We start from the raw sequence: 21334 nt of genomic DNA on the forward strand, positions 1-21334 counted from the left end.
AATAACACTACTTGGAATTTTCATTATTGTACGTTACTTTATTAATCTATATAACTCTCAGTTTGGGGCATAAAACACGGTCCTGACACCTTCAGCCAAGCCTGGCTTTTTCGGACAAACAAATACTTTAGCCCATGAGCCAACATTAACAACGTTAAAAGTGAAACTTCAAGTCCCAAAATGCAACATTATTTTGTCCACAAAAAAAAAAAAAGGCTGAAGATGACATGGGCCACTTTGCTGCTATCCAAGTGCCCCGTGGACGCAGCAGTAGCGAGAAAGCCCACAGAGGCGGTCTCTGTCCCGAAAACTGTAAACTCTTGGTTTCCTGTGCGTCGCCACTCTCACTCCGATGAAACCTCAGGCTGGACAGGCTTGTGTTTCTGTCTGGTTGCCGGGGTATTGGGTTTCCTTCCTGCAGCCACACCCCTCCCGGCGCAAATCTCCATCCAAAGGGTGATGTCAGGGTGTGGGTGGACTCTTCTACCGCCCAACACCCTGTCGGCCCGCCCGCTAGGGTGGTGAACTAGAACGGCGTGCTCAGAGAAAGTTCATTCATTCTTTGGAAGCCCACGCAGCAAGGGTTGGGATCGGGACACTGGCAGGGGGCACGAGGCGTCGCCGGGCAAGTGAACCTTAGCGTGGAGGACTGGCACAGTCAGAGAGGGCACCAACATGCAACTGTTAGGACTCGCAGCCACCCTGCTGCTGTTGCTGGACCTCGCAACGGGAGAGATGACATCAGGTAAGAGAGGGCTGTTCCTTCAGGTGGGTGTTAGCGCTCCATAGTAAGCGCTCCATAGTAATGGTCGGCCACTCTCGTACCGCTGCTGCTACTCGATCGAGCAGTGGGGTGCTAGCACAGGGTCACAAAGTGGGTGTGACATTCACAGTGGCAGCCTGTGTGCCAGGTGGTAGCGTCACCTGGACATCCAACATGTCGCGACATTAAGACTTGCGCCCTTAAATGTCGATCCTAAGGTGAAGTGTCAGGTTGGTGTGTGTTGCCCTGCCCTGGGCGCCAAATAGAGACTGCCTTAGATAATGACGAGCAGCTGTACTGCGCCACCCGCCTCCGTTTGTGTTTGCCCCGAGGAATGCCAACCAGGTAAGGGCAGAGCGCCGGCCTTAACACGTGTCTTAGCGGGCAGCATTGGCCGACACACGCACGTGCTTTACGTTTCTAACCTGCAGGTGCAAAAACGTCTGAGAAGAGAAAAATACACGCGCAAATACTGGAACTTGCACAAAGTTGTGCGAAGTTCCAATCGGGGCTACTACCGCACATAGGCGCAACATAGGTATCGTGCACGTCCCCCGGCCCCCCAAAATGTATCAAACGCAATTCTGTACTACTTCACGGACTCTCTTGGTGGAAATGTGGACGCTTTACGAGGGGGTGAAAGGACGACATTTGGGAAATGTCTAATGGGATCTACAAAAGGTACCTAACCTGTAGTGGGACGAAAGCTAGCTAGCTGTTCCGTCTAAACGGCACGAGACAACAGGGACTTTTCAACCCACAGCACTCCAATGCCGGGAATTAGAACTCAGTTCCCTAAAATGAAAACTACAAGTCCCAGAAAACAAAACGTTGTGGGGAAAAGCTGTAGTTGACTTTTGGTGTCGAGCTTGACAGCTGACAAATTGTAAATGTGTTTCGCTAACCCACAGGGATTGTTGGGGTATGTATGTTTTTCTTTTTTTTTTGGGGGGGGGGGGGGGTAACAGCGGTTCATCCAAGGTAATGTAGCCACGCTGACTCAAATAGAGTTGTTCTTAACCCCCGGGGGGGGGGTGGGCATCATTATTTACGCAGGGGAAGGAGAAGAGAAGTGCCGTCTAGCATTCGAAGCGGGCGGACACCCCTGCGCTTCTACGTGTGGTACCGTCACGGATTTCCCTTCAGGGGGAGGGAGCATGAAATACTCCGGGGATGTTGAGGGAACGAGGGAGGGGGCAGGAAACCTGAGATACAAGATAGAGAGAGCTTGAGAATTGTGAGGGCAATTATGCCGTATGAACAATAATACAGAATATGCAGAAGTAAACGAATCAAAGCGAGGATCTAAAATATAAAAGGGTATTGGAAAGTGAATGACTGGTAAACTGACGAAATATAGTTCAAATAATCTGAAAAAGCACAGCGTTATAGAGTGAATGATCTGAAAAAATAGAGACCCAAATGCGGAAAAAAGACGAGACAATCCAAGGGTTTGTGGGAAGAGGGAGAGAAAGAAGTAGGAAACATGACGAAGACAAGAAAAGTACGTGGCATGAAGGAAAGTCCAGGGAGGAGGGAGAGAGCAAGAAATGTGAGAGAAAAGGGAGACGTAATTGCGTGGCATCATAGAGAAAGTTAACGACGGAATTATAAAGGGGCACGAAAAAAAGGTAATGGGGGCGGGACCTGCAAAGAAAGGGGATGTGGGTCAGGGAATGCGAGAAGTCTTTGAAAGGAGGAAACTAAAATCACGGGGACATTGTGAGGGGGCGGGGCCACGTGGCGCGCTGCACTTCCTCGTTGTGTGTACGCAGCAGTGGGGTGCCCCTTAGTAGCAATCTGCCAGGGAAACTCGGTGACAGCCCTGTGACCCGAGGGGAAAGCTCCACTGTCCGGAGGCAGAGCCTTGAGATAAACTTCCCGTTAGCGCTGTTGACAGTCAGCCTGTGAGATTCTTGCACTTTGATGTTTATCAGAGCCGCTGGGATAAAGCGTCAAGGTTGAACCAAATTATGAGGTGGGGTTGACTAAATTAAACAAGAAATGGTAATTTATGCGGCGCAAAGCAGCCGATTTCGTGATACTATTCCATCTTTCTGATGTGTACACAGACTAGAGCTGTCTGCAGTCGCTACTGGAGGTAGGGCAAAGTGGAAGAGGGTGAACAAAACTAAAAAAAAAAAAAAAAAAAAAAGTACCTCGATCACCGCCGCTCTTACGATCTCTACTGCAGGCAGGCACAGGCTCCCACCCTGTCCTGCAGCCAATCTTACTGCTGATCTGATGCTGCTGGCAGCATGAGAGAAGCACCAGGATTGGCTTTGCGCTCCGAGGCAGACTTGGGGCTTGTGCCTTCTGTCTCCAACCCAGCAATGCAGCTCGTTTTGGAGACAGCTCGCTTCTCGTGTGTTTGGCCGACCTGAGAAGGCTGGCCAAACACACATGCGCTCTGAAGAGTCCACACCCTTCCCCATCCCTTCCTGTCATCCGCACATGGCCCTACCACTGTAAAAATGAAACAATAGTAAACATTGCTTATTATCATTTTGTTTTTAAAGTTTTGCAGCTGCTGTCACTGGCAGTGGGCAACGCTCCTCCTCCATAGCAGAGGAGCCGCCGCTGGCTGTCTGGGCCTAGGTTTCACCTTATTAGTACCAGTTTACCAGTCAAATGCACCATACAACTTTTACAAAGCACCCTTCCCTGCGTTGCAATGTGTCCTCGCGTTTTTAGTAATGTTAGATCCATTTGAGCTACACACAAAATATGTTTTTGTTAAAATATGCAGATTATGCACCAGATGATAGATTATGTGGCAAATCCATAGGTGTGTGGGAAAACCTGCAACAGCAAAATAGTGTAATTCCAATAGCTTTTCGTATAGCTCCGCTGCATGCAAGTGGCCTCAGTTTGTGCAATTTGAGGGGTAAATTTGATGTTGGAAACCTATAATGCAAGGGTTATAGCCAATCGAATCTTGCAAGATGATGTATGAAAGCAAAGGTATACGTTTGCAGTTGGAGACCTGAACCTTTGTAGAACCTCTTAACTCCAGACTTAACTTTCTAAAGCTGTACACAGTCACTGCAGGGGAGAGGGGGGTGAACAAACAAAAACATTAAACTTACCTCGATCACTGCTGCTCTTTAGGCCTCTAATGCAGGCAGACACAGGCTCACAGCCTATGCTGTGGCCAATCCTAAAGCTGCTCTCATGCTGCTGGCAGCATAAGAGCAGCATCAGGATTGGCCTGAGCACCCTTTTTGCTCCCAGGCAGACTGGGGAGCCTGTGCCTTCTATCTCCAACCCGGCAACACAGCTCAGGTTGGAGACAGCTAAGAGTGCATGTGTGTATGGCCACCATGAGAGGGCCGGCCAAACACACATGCACACTGAGGGAAGTGTACACCCCCCCCCCCCCCCCCCATGGCCCCACCTCTATAAAAATAAAACGATAATAAACCTTGCATATTATTGTTTTATTTTTAAAGTATTGCATCTGCTGCCCCTGGTGGGGTGGGGGGGGGGCTCACTGTAGCCAAGGAGCCCCCGCTGGGTACAGTAAATATTGCAGGCTGTCTGGGGCTTGAGACAGTAAGAAAAGTTTACCCTGCGTGCCACCGTCTGCAAGTTTAAGGTAAGGCTTTGCAGTTAGCACGTCCAAGAGGAAAGGTCAGAGTGGGCAGAAAATATTCTGCAGTTCGGTCATTGCCTGTGCCCCTCTCCTGAGGGGTCCCACAGAGACTCCATGTTTTTTTTTTTTTTACCCCCCCCCCCCCCCGGACCTACCCTGTCCTTTATATTCACCCACCTCTCCCTATCTTCGTCCCGTCTCGAGTCCCCCAACCTCCGCTAATTCGCTCACACATCTCTCCGCCTCCCGTTCTTCTAATCTCCTCTCTTCCGCGTTCTGTTCTTCCACCAATCTCCTTCATATGTCTACTTTTATCTATAAATGTCTTCATCTTCCCCCTTTCTCCTCCTTTCCTCCCTCATCAACCGTCCGCCTTTCTCCCACTTCATGTCGTTTTTTTGCTACTGGCTTCTCTCCTTCCCATCTACTTTTCGCCCTCCCTTTCTTTGCCAGTTCTCCACGCCCATCATCGACTCATGGCGAAGCTATGCCCAGACTAAGCAGCGCTTCCATTCAGGGCGAAGCGTGACTCACCGGCCCCGTGACTGCCGGTGGTGCGACGGCTCACGTCAGCCTGTCCGGAGAGGAGGAGGGCGGGAAGGCGCATTGCACAAGCCTGGAAATTATAAGGAAGCGGAGGCAGCCTGAGTCTGGGGGGAAGAGATAGGGAGTGGAAGTGGGTGGGGGTGTGGTCCTGTTTACAGAAGAGAGCCGCGAGATAAACATCCTTTCTCTTTCTGTGCCCAAGGTCACACAAATACGGTGGCTGAGAGCTCGAGACCACTTATAGTAATTGCTAATCTCTTCTTCATACACCCCCCATAATGCACTGTGACTGAGCGAGGCCGACCCTTTCTGAAAGGGCTTGAGACCACACACACATACTGTGAGGCGAAGTCATTTGTTTTTTTTAATCCACTTTTTAAAAATGAAATGGGTGAAAGTTTGCGCCTGCCCCTTCTCCTGCCAAGTTTTTTCCCCTAATGTATTTTATATTGCGAATTTTTATATGAGGTCGAGGTAGTTCCTAAGTACGTCAGAACGCCTGGCAACCTTTGCGCGCATTTTGAAATCAATAAATTATGTTTTGGGAGTTATACAGAATCATCGCGGTAGAAGTCACTCAAGCAACTATATAAAAGAGGCCAAGTGTGACACAGAGGTTCATGAACTTCTTAATTTCTGCCGGTAATTACATGTGGTGGGCATAGGCACCTCTCTTTTGAAGTCCAGAACTTTTCTTTTCAGCGGACTTCGGTCCTTATTAATAATTAATATTGTGATTACTAGTGGGTCAGTTTTTTCCCAAGTCCTGCGTAAACTCACTTGCGAGGGGCCAAAATTAGTTGTGTGGTATTACAGGATGCATTAAATATCTCGCCCTTCTTTGCATTTGGGCTGATCAATCTGCTGGAATTTAACAGGGGAGTAGTGTACAGTATTTCCCCTGCCATGTGTATTTTGGGGCAGTAAGCACCAAAATCCGCATGTATTTCTCAAGAAAGTCGTAATCTGTAAATAATGTACCTCTGGATATCATTATTTATCTGGTGCAATAAAAAACACCTGAATTCTGACAATTTCGAAATCAGGGCCATAAATTCGGAATGCGAGAGGGAAAGGCAGAAGAAAAGGAAGAGAAAGAAAACAGTGATAAGGGGAACAGGTATTGGCAAAGCCAATAGTTTTTGCCTTGGTCTTGTTTCCTAAGTAACTCACTTACAAGTATTTGAAAAATGTTATAATAATGTTTATTTTATTAAATTAAACACAGTATAAAAAGTTTTGGTCGAACGTGCACGTGCTTTGACCTGTTGTAAGTAACATGGGCTTTTAACCACGCCCACCTCCTGCCCATCACTTTCACTCATTCATGGGCTTGCCTTTCAAAAATTACTTGATGTCATTGGTAATTGCTTTGCGTTTGTCCTGCCTTGAGGCTGTTTTTGTTACGCCTTGCAGACTGTCCTTGTTACATGGACTGTTACCCGATTGCAAATATACTTCCAACGTGGGTGAACTATTTTTTATTTATTTTTTCCTCTCCCCTTCGTGCTGCATGGTGGCCATCGCGCTCACAGCACGAACAGAGACAACAGCGTGACCTCGATCATTGAGATTGAAGCGCAGGTCATATTTTTCACGGTTATCTAATCCGAGTCATTTCTTGTGGCTCTCCCCTTAAAACAGTTGAAATTGGTAAATGCTTTTCATAAAACAGAAATCCTCAAAGTGAAAGTGGCTCTCTTGGCACAGAGGGATAGCCAATACTACCCCGATTCACTGCACTTGAGAAAACTTGATCCATGATGCTTTGCAAGCATTCTTTTTCACAACATTTTTTCCCATACCTCAGCCTGTGGTGGTCCTTGGACAACGGCACCACCACCAAAATGTTCCGCACAGCACTCTTTTTACTGTCTAGATCATCTTTGGGTCCCCACACTAAGTTAGTGGAGACCCCAAATGAATAGCCTCTCCCGCCATTCAGTGTCATTTTAAGCATTTTCATGGCTGTAACTTTTGGTTTCCAGCTGGGAATAGCTTGTGCTTTATTTGTAATGTTATTGCTGTAACCCTGCTACCCTTGAAAATATGTAATATCCTATGCCCTCTAGGGGTGAAATATGTGGTTACTCTGTATCATTTATTGCCATTTTCATTTTGTGTGGTTATGCCCTTTAGAGGCTAACTATATAATTACATGACCAAGGGCCAGATGTAGCAATCAGTTTTGCCCATTCTGGGTCTATGGGAAATTGTGTTCGTACATATGGCTCCATGTTTCTTACACATGCTATTTTCATTGTGGTGTCCTCTAGGGGCTGTTCTAAGCATTACAGTCATATCCCCCATAACGCTGTGCAGGGCAATACTTTAACAAAATGATTTTGATCTTAACTTAGCCTGTGGTGGCCCTAGAATAATGGGACCACTTTCAACTCATTGATCACAATGTGCTCTTTCTGCCTATATCATCCCTAGGTCCTCACACTTTGTTGGTGGGGACTCCAAAATAATAACCCCTCCCACCATTCATTGTCTTTTAAGCTTTCTCCTGTCTAGAACTTTTGTTTTATAGCTAGGAGAAGTTTTGTTTTAAAGGCCTTGTTTGTAATATCATTACAATAGACCTGCTAGCCTTCAAAATACTTGCTAGGGACAACAATATGGGTACTTGACCATGTTTCTTACAAATGATATTTTTGTTGTGGTACCCTCTAGGGTCCGTTTTGAGCACTACAGTCTAATGCCAAAAGTTGAATTCTGAAAAAATGTTTAAATGATAATTGTATATGTTTTAACAATCTCTCTTTATTACAGTTATGACTATAATTCAGGCCAACCTTACACTCAATGTGAGTGTTTGAACACTCTTGATATGCTTGTGTGACCCTTCTAGTTTATGTCTCCTCTGTGGCTGTCTTGTGTCTTTTTTGGAGGAATTGTGTTAGTCAGCTTGCAACTCTGATGATGGTGGGGTGGTGAAAGTGGTATTCAATTGGAATAACATTACAGATTTAAATTAGAATGCTAAATGGCAACATTTTAATTTTTTGCTGCAGATAGAAGAAGAAATGGAAGTGCTATAGTTATATGCAGGGCCACCGGAATGATATGGCAGGAAAAGACAAAATTATGAGGCACGGTTGACCAGTTTATTTGACAAGAAAAGTCCAGTTATGAATTTACAATGCCAATAGCTCTAACTTGAGCAATTGTAAGACCTATTGCATTGCAAATGCTTGTTCTAATATTTGTAAGCCAGTTACATAGAAAAAAAGACAAAAGCAAAACGTTTTGGCATGTGGGAAGGATGCAAGAAGACATGCCTTCCACTAATGAAAGCAAGCAGATTTCACCAGGCAAGCCCACAAACCAATGAAAGACACTGACGTGAGATGGATGGGGCGCTGAGCCCTTTTTTAACTACTGAAGCGTCTCGCAAGCGAAACGCATGCTCAAGTGAGAGCGATACAGACTCGACCCTAAAAAAAAAAAGATGGATTGCAGTGAAGAAAGAAAACAGAGAAGAAGACATCAAAGTAAGAAGGAGGCTTGCAGGAAGAAAAAAAGAAGACACCAACAAAGAAAGACGACAGGGAAGACAGCAGCGAAGAAGGAAGACATCAGCAAAGAAAGAAGACCGCACGCAAGAAAAAAGAAGTACCATCAGCGTCACAGCCAGTGTTAAGGACACTGGCCAGTGTCCAATAGGCAGTGGCGTAGCGTGGGTTGTCAGCACCCGGGGCAAGGCAAGTAATTTGCGCCCCCTAACCCGTGGATTTTAGCACTCGGGAGCGCGCCCCCCCTGCACCCCCCATGCTATGCCACTGCCAATAGGAAGTGACTGGTAGGAGTACTAGGAATACTAGGTCCACAGGCAACTTGGTGACAAGATCAGCAATGAACGCGACGACAGGAAGTGACATAAAGATGACGTGCTGGCCAATCTGAAGCAAGTAAATCAGACTGATGTTGGAGTAAGCCAGTGGTACGTTCAGGTAAGTAAGGGGCTGGTTCCAAGCCTCTTTAGTTTTTTTTTTTTTTTTTTTAACCAGGAGAATATTTCACAAGCATGCACACAAGCGCACATGCATGCGAAACCTAAAAAAGGATGAAAAGGAATCTGAATGATTGAGGTAAAGAGACAGGATTTGTAAGGGGGTTAAGTTAAAAAGGCAAGAAGTGGAAAAAACAGCCTTGGTACTTGACAACACAGCATTCGTCAGTGCTGCTGACCTGCTCAGGAGCAAAACACATTGGAGCCTCTGTACTTTAAGAAAAAAAAAAAAAAGTAAGCATTGAGTTCAACATACTAACTTCTTCCAAATTTTATCCTTCCACTATTTCTACATACAACAGTCACCAGAACTTCTGTTTTTTCACAGTAAGTGTGTTTCAAACAACCTCCAACGCCAGTAATCTGAGAAATCAAATATGGTTTCTGAGTTCATCCAGGACGTATCATTTTTCAAAGCAAAAAAAAAAAAAAAACAATTGGTGTATTTTTCATATAGAACATTTTTCGTGGAGCGCTCAAACTGATTGAATGATTTAGCTAGTTTAATGGACCCGGATAAAGACAGTGCTTGAAATGGGCAGGTTTCCCCGGGTACGGAGTGCCTGCACTTTATTTTGAGAAGGAGAGTGCCTGCACTTCTCAGGAGCAGATAGGTACTCTGGTATAGGGAACGTGCACTTCTGTTTTTCCATTTCAACCACTGGATAAAGAGTTCTATCACTTTGGCACATGGCCTGAAGAAAGAGTAGTGGAGGATAATTTCGTGAAGTGTTTAATCTGAAGGTTCAAGTTTAATTTGCTTCTACCTGTCGGAGAGCACCGGAGTATAAGTCCTGTGGAGTGTCCTGTTTAGCCCTGGGGCTTTTGAAGGACTGCTCTTTCAGCTCAGTGACAGTCCCTAGGAAAGAGCCCATCACGAGTTCGGGAGGAGCTGTCGCATGGTGAGCTGTACTGTTCCCTTACCTCAATGGTAGGCTTTTTCACAAGTTTGCATATGGCTCATGTACTAACCAGTGAAAAGAGTTGCTCTATTAGCTCTGTGTCAGATTGGCACTCGAGTCAACCTCACATTTCCTTTCCTTGGAAAAACTGAAAGCGCTTTGCTCAGTTTCCACAGTGGAACCAAGCACACTGTTTGCTTTGCTTGAAGGGCGGCCAGAAGACTGCATAGCTGTTTACGTGTAAGGAGCGATCGGGTAGAGGCAAGACATTTTGTCCTGGCTTAAGTTTAGGGGACTGGTCTGCTAGATAGACGTGTTCTTTATCTAAAAGAGTTATTCAGGCTTTTCAGAAAAAACTTCACATTATTTCATCAGTTTTGTTGAGATTTGAAATGTACGCAGAGATTGCTACCTGTTTGAGAAAACTCTAATTCTGCGAGACTGGCGCTTCCAGTATATACAGACAACAGTGCCTTATTGATCCGTCTAAATGTACAAGTACTGCTAGAAATGGACACTACCCAGGAAACTTCTCACAGTACCATGTGTCATAAGTATATACCTTGCACGTCGTTAATTTTATTTATTAATAGCCCAAATAATGAGTACAAAACCGTGTGAGTGGCAGACACCAGGATCTTCCACTATTTTAAATGTTGAATAGATTGAAGATGTACTAATGGTAGGTTGAATGGAGTTCGTGCGATGTGTATACTTCTGAGAAGGATTACTTTTGTGGTTTTGTCTTGTGGCCTTCTCAAGAAGGATGCCATGGTCCCGAGGGTTACGTGACCTCTCCTCGTTCCCAGAAATGTCAAGGTTCTGGGAAAGTAAATGGAGGGTTGTAGAGTAGATTGCCTCATGTGTGATGCTTGTTAGCTTGAAGATACTCCTTGTATTTGTGGGAAGCCACTTCAATAATAATAGTATTGTTAAAATGTGACTGAATATTTTCGGTCAGTTGCAAGCCTGGCAGCTCCATATAAGGCTTCTTTGAGAGGAAATCCTGTGAGGCTGGAGAGTACAACGGATGAGTTACTTGTTTCAAATCTAGGGCCAGGATGAGAGGTTTAGTTCCTCGTTGGAGTTAATAGTCGGAATTCTGCCCCTTTTGCAGGTGCGTTGATGAGAATTTGTACGTTAGGTTTTTTGTTCAGGTTGAAATTGAAGATGTTTGGAGCGGGTTCATTTTAAGATGATTGTGCATCTGCCATGCTTGAATATCATCAAAAATTCGGGTCACAAGTTGTGAATCATTCAGAGAATTTTTTTTAGATGGAGCTGGATATTGTCAGCATAAAAGTGGTACAATCTATTAATATGCAGTTAAAGACTTCCATAAATGGACTGAAGAAAGTAGAGGAGGTGACCGAACATAAGGAACCCCTGGAAGCAGTAAAGTGTGTTTGGAGAGACTGTTCGCTATTTTTATGTCTTGTCTGTGATTTTCCACTTAAGACGAGAAGCAATGTAGAGCTGCATCATTTATACCTTTCGATTCTTAGTGATTTTCAGGCGACCGGAGCCGTTCATCCTATTAAAGAACACAGAAAGGTCAAGTAGGATCGGGAGTCAGGAGTCACTATGACCAGAATGCGAAGTGCTTCATCACCGTCTCTAAGAATGTAGTCTGTGTGCTGCATCCTGGATGAAGCCTGATTGGTCCTCATCTGAGAGGTCATTCTCCTTTATAATGGGTGTTATTTGGGTCTCCACGCAGCTCTGTTGGACTTTTGCTAAGAAGGTCAAATTGGAAATAGGTGGAAATAGTTCAGGTCTTCTAGCTCCACCACATGATTTTTTTGTAACTTAAATTTAGAGACCTGGTTGTGCTTAGTCCACCCTTTCAAACTGTCAGCCAAGGATGCTCTCCAGTGTGGCTTCAGTCATTGGTGCCTGGTCCACCGCCCCTTCTGAGTGACGTCCAATCCAGGTTCTGACCAGCCAAGGGACTGAGGCTCCTCCCATCACAACAACTGGAGTTCTGCGCGCCACAGTGGCTTCCAGGATGCCGGATTCTCCTCAACCTCTCGGCAGCGGCTGATGCTTTTGAGTACTACTTGACCAGTTTATAGCCATCTGTGCTGGAATGGCCCCTCAGTGTGCCTCCTCCAGTCTCCAACGGATCTGTAAAACTGGGATCCTTCTGGGCCATCTGGTCCGCAGTCTCTCGTACCCCTACATGGCACTGCAAACAGTCCCTATTGAAAGCACTAACGTCGTCACAGATGCATACGGAATCTACCCAGAGCACATTACGGAATCTCATGGACCGAGCCACCGTTGACAAATTAAGGAATGCCTAACAAGCTAGATGCACCATAGCGGACTCTGCCTGCATGCAAAAGGGTGTAATCTGAAATCCAGCTGACAACACAGGCTCTGCAGATCTAGTAATATACAAAGGAATAAAATAAGTCTCCATCTGGTCAGACGTATCAAGGCCTCTTTTTTCCACTTGACTAGAAGAAGTCTGCTAGCGCTCTGCGTCCTGCACATATCAATCTGCACTTTACACTGCCAAGGGGTGACCGGTTCTCGTTGTGTTGGTGAGCGGTTAGGCACAAAGTGGGCCCACGTAGCCATTTATTATGCGCATTCAAGGCCAAAATGATGGGGTGTTAAAAAAAAAAAAAAAAGTACCAAATGAGAGTACATTGATAAATATAAAGGACAGGACGAAAATAAAAAATAAAAAACATAAGGAACAGCGAAAATGGGAAAAAATGATAATTTATCACAACTTGTCAGCACAAGGAGAATACTTTCCATGAAGTAAGGGGGTTATTTTCTGTTTGGCAGGCTCTGCTCAGTTTCGCCAAGGCATGGTTGTATTTTGCTACCCTAGAGATTTCCACCTGCCTGGCACAGATCTCCTCGCCTTCAGAGGAGCTGCTACCGTGTTGAAACAGTAGATCAGAATATCCGCCCACAGAAGACTGACTGTTTAAGGTACTCGGAGCTACAGCCTTTGGTCTGAGGTTTCCACCAGCAGAGCCAGCTGAGGCTTCGTGGTGGGAAAAGGATGGTTCGCTTGACTGTACCTAGCGCAGGTGGGCCGTCAGCGGGGCGGACACGGTACTTTGCCACATTGGTGGCAGGGCACACTGTCCGCCGAACTCGAACTAACCTGCTAAGTCTTTAAAGCTTCTAAAAAGGTGGCAGTGCCCACAACAAAGCACATATCTGGTGGAAGGGAGTTCGGCACGTGTTCAGCAGCTGCGGCGGATGCAAGTTTGGGGAAAGCGGCTCTTTGAAACCTAAGAAACTCTACACCACGATCTGCTTAAATCCCAGCCTGCCTGGAGCCTCCTAGATCCTTAGCTTGTGAGTGAAGTTAACGGGCTGACCCTGAAGAAGGCTGTGCAGACAATACTGAACCCTGTCCCGAAGTGCAAGGGCAACCGCTGCACATTGAACAATGCTGCAGTACGGCTGGCTAGTCCCAGAAATCAGAGACCGTACTGTGCAAACCCGATTTCAAGTTGGAAAGTGCATCACTAGGTAAGCCAGTCAATAGTTTTGCCCTCTTCCAGTCTCTGAAACCTTCATTACTGGGTGACCTTCCCTGGCACAAATGTAAAGGTGGTTGTCAGCTAAGTCCCAGACCACACAATCAGTCTTTGGTGTTCTTACCAAATCAGGGTCTCTCCCCAAGCGCAGGAGACCACCGCTTGTCTGGTGATGGGCAGTTTGCTTTGCGCTGCTGGTGATGGGCACGTCTGCTTGTGCTTTCTCTTGGTGGAGGTTAGTAGGACCGCAGGGCTCTTCTTTCATTCTCATAGCGTACATGTGAGTGCCTGGTGTGATGCTTGAATCACTTGTGCTTTCTCTTGATGGTGTACATGTGAGTGCCTGGTGTGATGCTTGAATCACGTGTGCTTTCTCCTGGTGGAGGTTAGTAGGACCGCAGGGCGCTTCTTTCATTCTCATAGCGTACATGTGAGTGCCTCGTGCGATGCTTGAATCACGTGTGCTTTTCTTCCCTAGTGAGATTGAGGGGACCCAGAGTGTCCACCCGGTTGCATCCTCGCCTCTCTGTGCTGTGGTGTTCGCATCAGGAGTCCACCTGGTCTTCCTCCGAGAGGCGCTATCCTTTTGGCGTGCGCAGCTGGGCCCACGCCCAGGGCGCCCACCTTTGGGGGAAGGAGGTCTGCATTAAGGTCCTGAAAACCGCAGGCCTCTTACTTGCCTCCGGTGATTCGTTCTAAACTGCTTGTATTCGTATTACTTACTGCAGGCCCCGCACTCCAGCGTCCCAGTAAACCCCACCTTGCCCCTCGCCTCGTGCCACGCACTGACCAGCAGCTCGGCACCAGCAGTGTCTGGTTCGGTGAGTTGGAGAGGTTTGTGTAGAGAGCCCGGTCACTGCTCCCGGTGTAATCTCAGGGTTTGACCCGTGAACACCCCAGGGGCTCCCGCTGCCTCCTTTGGTTCACCAGCCGCAGGAATGGTGCCACATGTCTCTGTCCAGGGGTTATCTGAGCAAAGGCCGACCCTGCCAGTGATTGATCTGGTGGGGAGCTGCGGGGTGGTCTCCGTTCAGCAGTATGCGCACAAAACAAGCCTTTCTTTCACTGCCTGAAGAACCTTCTGTCCAAACTGGTAACTATGTGATGCAGAACATCTATCTGCTCCAGTGCTTAATTTGTAAATAAAAACATGCCGGTGTCCAAAGCCCTCCACTTAAACATGTGGCTGCTGAAATTAAATGTGTGATCACGGGATACTGAGGCAGCGTAATCCTGAATCCATCTCGGGCCTCTTCAATCCATAAAAAGCCACTCCCTGCCCTTTCAACCCACTCTTGCAGCTTTCTGCTTTCTACCTTTGTGACACTTTTTTAATTTTTTCTCTTCCTCCGTCTTTCCCACGTGTCTTTTGCTCGCAGCAAATGCTTGAGGCAGAACATTAAGGGCCATATGTAGGAACACATTTTCCCATTGACACAAAATAGGAAAGACCCTTTGATACATCTGGCCCTAAGCGCGGGCTCTTAAAAATAAGTGCCGTGCTCAGCACCGGAAACAACAAGCACAAATTAAGCACTGATCTGCTCCTTCCTTTGCAGCGATTATGCATGACTGTTCAATGATGGCCACACATCTTGACGAAAGGCGGGGTTGTACCTTCATTGGTAGGACTCTTCTGGTTTTTAATAGGTTCCAGATTGCCTCCTCCTTGTCACAACTTCAGAAAAAAAACACAGACAGTCCAATGCCACGTTTTTTGTTGCTGAGATGGATAAAACTATTGTGGGGAAATTTTCGGGTCGTGCAAGGTTTTTTCGTGTCATGGGTGGGTGGCCGGCCATGAGACTCTTATTGATGCTTTTAATTGTTATATTCTCTAGCAAAGACTGTTTCTCATTTACTTGTATCAGCTTATATTGGGGGGCCTTGAAGCACTATCCCTACTTGGCCTACAAAAAGGTGGTAGATCGTGGGTCACTTAAGAGCAAGTGTTTTGAGGTTAGATATTATTATAGTATTCCTGAGATTGAGTCCTATACATACCTTGACTATATATATATATATATATATATATATATATATCTTCAAATTATGTAGATATGGAGTTGGAAAAAATAAATCTATTCATAACTATGTAGACGTCCTTTCATTATATTTTGTCCTTTGTACTTGTGTCCCATAATATTTTTGTCGTCGATATTCTGACATACAGCCGCCAAGAGACCGGAAAAGCAGAGGCTGCTGAAGTGACATTACACTTTATTTGCCCGTCTCATCACAGGGCTGACCCCCCCCCCCCCCCCCCCCCCCCCCCCCCCCCCCTTCGCCTCAAAAGCCTCCTGTTTGCGTCTGAACGCCTGTAGTATGGGAACAAAGTGCAAACAGAAAGCCAAAAAGCGGCTTACTTTCTGAACCCGCCGCCCGGTTTGGCTGTGCCAGTAGTGCCAAGGGGCACGCGCGGGTCCCTGCGTCTACCCCTAATTGCCATCGGGCTGTATTCTGTAAGGCTTAGTGGTCCTGGCAAATGAAGCCCCGCTGTGTTTGGGAAATTTTGGGTTCCTCATAGGTGTCAGACTGCTGTGTTCTGCCCCCTGCCTTTTCACCCGGCAGAACTTTATTTGGACTTGGTAGAAAGAAATGAAAGGCGGCTTCCATCTGCATGCTCCTCAGAGTTCAGCCGCTTCTCCGTCGGGCGGGAGGGGGTAGGGAGGCGATGGGGAGAGTCACCTCCTTCTGCTGGGCCGGGAATGCGCGAGTGAGTCAGAGCGGCTTCGGTGTCCGGGTGGCATTTGTGGGGGCGGCTGGGAGTCATGGCATGCTGGGAGCAAAGCGAGGGTGGGAGGGAGGCGACGGAGGGACCCGGGAGAGGGAGGCAAGTGTCGAGAGCACGAAGGCGATAGGATAATGTGGGGACAGATGCAGAAGGAGGGAGTAATGTGAGGTGTGGAGGAAGGGCGGGCGAAGGCAGTGTGAGGCAAAGACAAAAGTGGGTGGCGGGTAGATGGAAGCCAGAAGCAGCACCAAGTCTAGGAGACTTGGCTGGAGGACACTTTGAGCAAGTGAGCAGCCAGAAAATTAAAATATCCCACCCTTTAAAATAAAAGCACTGATGGCACCAAGCAAGCGAGGCACGTGAGCACACTCCTCCATAGAAGAGTTCCCTTGTTCCTTCCATCTATTCATTCATCATTTCACCCTTCCATCCACCAAATGACATCCGCTATTTCACCTTTGCAGGTGTCACCTATTGATTTTCCTTTCATCTGTCATTCAATCTTTCCTCATTTCATCCACACTGTCATCCATCTAATTTGCCTTCTGACCACCCATTCATCCATCCACCCTGCCATCCTTTCACTCATCCATCCGCTGCGAGCCATTCACACGTCCTTTCATCGACTCATCTGCCCACCCCTCTCTCCCTTTACTGTACATCCGTCCATCCGGCCCTTCACTGTGTCATCCTGAGTGAACGGATATGTAGGTGGACGTGCGAAAACTGTTGCACCCCTCAATCCTTCTTGCCGTTCAATATTTATTCTTTTTTCTGTTTCCTATTTATACACCTTTTGTTTTTCCTTGCTTCCTTTACTTTATAATGTTATTTGTGAGTTTTTGTCTGCCAAGCTGTGGACAGAAGATAAACAAAAATAACAACCACACTCCCGCTGTAGCTGCTAGGACTGGGGGGAGGCTTGGGGGTTACTAGGCCCCTGCCATTGAGACATCACCCAAGGCACCTCCTGATACACGAAGCGTCCCCGAGGCAACCCCCGATAGAGGCCCCTCTGAAGTAGAACGTGCAGGCGCAGAGACGTGGCAGGACGCCGGACTCCCGGGGTATAGCCCCAGGCATCATTTGAGAGAGAGGCGCCCCCTGCGGCAGTCTATGTAGGGAACCAGTTGCTGAAGCCACTAAGAACTGAGGCACGTTGACGGAGCAGTGCGGGGGGCCCAGGGTCTGGTGGAGAAGGGAGGGCTGGACCGAATAATGTTTACTGGAGGACGCATGGCCCGAGCCGGGTGCCCGCAGGGTTCAGGAATGCGCAGAATGTCGCAGGTGTGGATGGAATGTGTGAGAGCGGGGATGCGAGGAGAGGTAAAGGCGCGGTCGGAGAGGGAGGGGCGGAGGTGCTGTGCCTCGAGGCGGCAGTGCCTGCTAGGCCCCGATCCGCCCCCTTCAGCCTCTTCCTGCAGGGCCTCTGATTCACCCTCTTTGAAATGATGTTTCTTCATCTGGAAGGAATGTCTTTCGCTTCTCTGGGGGAGGTTGGGGAAGGAGGCCTGCCTGCCTCTGATCAGCCTGAGGAGCAGGGTGTTCTTCCCGGGGCTGCAGAGTGCCTTGTCCCCGGTGCATTAATGGGGTGGGGTTAGTGCTGTAAATGGAAAAATAGAAGTGCAGGTACGCTGTGTCAGAGTACCTGCTTGTTTTTGAGAAGTGCTGGTACTCTCCAATTAAAAGTATTACGTTTTTCTTGAGAAGTGCAGGTACTCTACCTCTGAAAATCAAAAAGTGCCTGTACTCGGTACCGGACAGTACCGTCCCATTTAAAGCACTGCTTTAAATGGATGTGCAGGTATTCACTCCATAGAGTGCTTGTTTGCTCCTGAGAAGTGCCGATACTATCCCGTTAAATGTACTGCCGCAGCGATGATAAGAGCAAGTACTCTCTTTCACTTTAAAGAAGTGAGGGTACTCCGACAATACCTGCCCTGTTAAAGCGCTGGGGGGTGGCATAGGTGGGCGAGCCAGGCAGAAACCATGACCTTGACTGGCTCTGCTACAGGTCAGTCAGGGCCCTGAAGCGGAAACCAACCTTCCGTTATTGTCTGCATGGGGGAGGGGCATTGGCTGATTGCGTAGGGATTGTAGAGGGGTGTGAAAGGCACGTGATGCTACTGATTTTTCAACACCTTGCACCCCTCTCCAAGCACTTGCAGTGTACTCGCATTACCAATCTAAGTTGGTTCAGTAACTAAGAACAGAAAACAACCGTGGGATGTGTCGGTCGTTGGGGGGGGGGGGGGGGGGGGGGGGGTGGGGCGGGGGTGAGGGGGGGCGGGGCAGCATTGAGTGTGGCAGAAGCAAAAGGCGAGACGGAGACAGTGGTGTCAAAGAAGCACACCGCGAGTCCGAACAACACTGAGATTTGGGGGAGGGACAGAGAAGCACACAGCAAGACAAAGAAACACTGAGACGAGACCAAGAAACACACAAAGGAGACAGCTGGAAAACACATGCATTCTTGTAGAGTGCTTTAAAAATAAGGAAGCAGCAGAAAAAAAAGTGCAGTTTAAGGACCGAGTGATGTGTTCATGCTCCAGGGGAGGGATAAAGGGACAAACTCACAACAGAGAAGGAACTCCCACACAAGCCATTAAGTAAGAAGCAGGCAAATCCTGCCAGTAGTAAACAATGGCAGGCGCTAAGCCCGCTGTAAGTTAACAAAATGTCTTGCAACGGAGCGCATGCACGACCTAAAGAAGCAAAGTGAATTTTTTGCTGAAGTCTGTCACTTCACTTCCACCACAGTAAGGACCTGAGGCCCTTTTGTTTTGCTGATTCACTGAGGTGTAGATCTTCTCCTCCCGTCTGGGACCTAAAGTAAAAAAAAAATAGAGGGGGGGGGCATTCCACTTTCATAAGGTGGGGCAGGAGTGGAGGACAATATACAGCTAGCAGCAGAATTGCACACTATGTAATGGGAAAGCCTGGATTTAATCCATGCTCTCTTCTTGACCAAATGGTGCGATCCCAGACAATTCATTCATTTCACTGTCTCCCTTTCCATGAAGACCGTATTTGAGGGCACCTTCTAATATTTCCGTTCATAATTCATGCTGTAGAAAAACCTTTCTTTTATAAGCTTTAATAGAATGTAATGTTGCTCCATCTATAACAAAAATATAAGTCATGTAGAGGGCACATGACACATGTCTTGTCTCAGTTCACTCATTCATGGCGCCTTCATCTGTGGGCTTGGGAAAGACGAATGTTTGTAAGTTCATGTTTAGAAACTATCACATCTAATAAATTGCACTCAGTGCAGTCATGTAATCTGAAATACTAAAGTGAAATGCTCCTGCAAGGCAAAGGAATATAATTGTTCAATCTCTATCATATTTTCACAAGACACATGTTGCACAATGCATATGCAAACATTGTGATTGCTCGGCTCGTGCTCTTGAAGCCTAGTCTGAACTTTGGGTTGGCTTCTATTAATTTGATAGGTTGCACCACAAAGTCCCTGCATCACTGTCTTTGCACACTTCAGTAGGACCTCACCTGTTCCTTGTCACCAGCCCCGTCCAATCATTGAAAGTTTACTCATATTCTGTCACTGGGTTTGTGCACTTCAGTGGAATCTCATTCGTTTCTTGTAACCGGCCTTGCACACTTGACTAGAGTCTTACTACTTCTCCGCCTCTGGCCTCGCATGCTCCAGTGAGTCTTACTTGTTCCTGGTCGCTGGTCAGCACATCAGTGGAGTCTCAGTGACTGTCCGTCACTGGCCTCACACACTTCAATAGAGCCTCTCTCGTCCTCCGTCCTTGGCGTCATGTCTCGCATTGGAGTCTGCTTTGTTCCGACCAATCCGGCCTCTGCCCATAATGCAGCGTTCTGAGGGTCCCCTTATGGGTTGTTGAGGAGGGTCCTCCTCCTGCTTGATTACTGACGCTCCTCTTTGCTCACCGGCGTTGGACACTGCTGACCACAGGCCGCTGCTTTCTGTAGGTGAAGTGAACTAGTAATTCTCTTCATTCCTGCCTAGTGACCACTTCATACGCACGGGATCTTCTAGATCCGCCCCCTGCTTGTGACACAGCAGGTCCTCGGGCACAACCCTGCCACCTCTGGGCCTGAACGTACATGAGGGCTGCTGACAGACCTCTTGGATACCGTTTGAATGCCTAGTCGTCAATATACAGATGATACCCAACTCCATCTTCGTATCTCTACCCAGAACACCATGGCCCACTTCAAAATGAGCCTTGCTGGTGTCTGTCCATGTCCCTAAACAGCCCCCTTCCACGACAGAATCCTTCTCTCCTACTCTCCGATGTTTTCAGTCAGAGTGGCTTTCTTTGTACCTGCAGTGGGCTCTCACCTCACATGCCAAATCACCTTCCATTCCTCGATTTTTATAGTCCTGTAGATCGGAAAAACCACTGCAACCTCAGCAGAAGGCAAGTCTTTTTACCCCTTCTATTACTTCCACTGTGTAGCCCAGGTCATCGTCACCCCTGCGCTGGATTCCTCCACTCCTTCCTAGCTGCCCTCCGTGGCTGCTTCCTTGAAGGCCAGCCTCCGCTCTCCAACTCGACCTATTGCCAGACAGACTCACACATCACCTTTAAAAGCTATCCACTGGCTTCCTATCGGAGTGAGCATTATCTTCCAAACTGTTCTCCGTCCCACCATACGGACCCTGGAACTTGCATCATGCACTCTCCACGGTCGCTGTAGGGCTGCTCTTCGCCTTCCACACCTCTGAAGGAGGATATCAACACACCCTGATGTGACTTTTAGAAGATATGTTGGCTGCTGTTTTTCTGGTTCCTGCTGAAGAGACCTGCAGTCCACCTCTATCAACTACCTCCACTCTAATCTGGACCTGTATTACTCTGGGTGTTCTTTTGCACAGATGCCGGATTTCCTGCTGAAAGAGTCTGATTACTGGGATGCTGTGTCCGTTCTCCAGTGTGTGTTACCTCTCGGCCTACTGTTCAGGTCTCTCTTGTCAGAGTCCTGCCCCAGTTTCCATGTCACCAGCCCTCTCTGCCTCACTGCCCCATTTCGGCCTGTCTCTGAACCCATTCCCATGTTTCAAAGCCTAAGCTTTTTCGTGCGCTTTTCCCACCGTGTTTGTTCTTCTGATTGTTTCTGTCCAAACATCGATGTCTCTGTGTGCCATTGTTCATGTGGCCATGCCTGTGTCTGCCTCACATCCATGTTTCTGTGTCCCATGGTTCATGTGGTCCTGCCTGTGTCTGTCTTCACATCCTTGTCTCTGTGTGCCATTGTTCATGTGCTCC

At 47.5% G+C, this 21334-nt stretch overlaps 1 protein-coding gene across 1 annotated transcript in view; it reads left to right on the forward strand.

The window, feature by feature from the left end:
* The first annotated feature begins 463 nt into the window (after positions 1 to 463).
* Positions 464 to 21334, forward strand: part of TNFRSF12A (TNF receptor superfamily member 12A) — a 35514-nt gene continuing 14643 nt past the window's right edge. Inside the window, exon 1 of the mRNA XM_069244144.1 lies at positions 464 to 745. Within this exon, the coding sequence (XP_069100245.1) occupies positions 676 to 745 (70 nt within the window). The 5' untranslated portion in view covers positions 464 to 675. The remainder of the gene's footprint in view (positions 746 to 21334) is intronic.

The sequence above is a fragment of the Pleurodeles waltl genome, chromosome 7 (assembly GCF_031143425.1).
Source record: "Pleurodeles waltl isolate 20211129_DDA chromosome 7, aPleWal1.hap1.20221129, whole genome shotgun sequence".
Lineage (NCBI taxonomy): Eukaryota > Metazoa > Chordata > Amphibia > Caudata > Salamandridae > Pleurodeles > Pleurodeles waltl.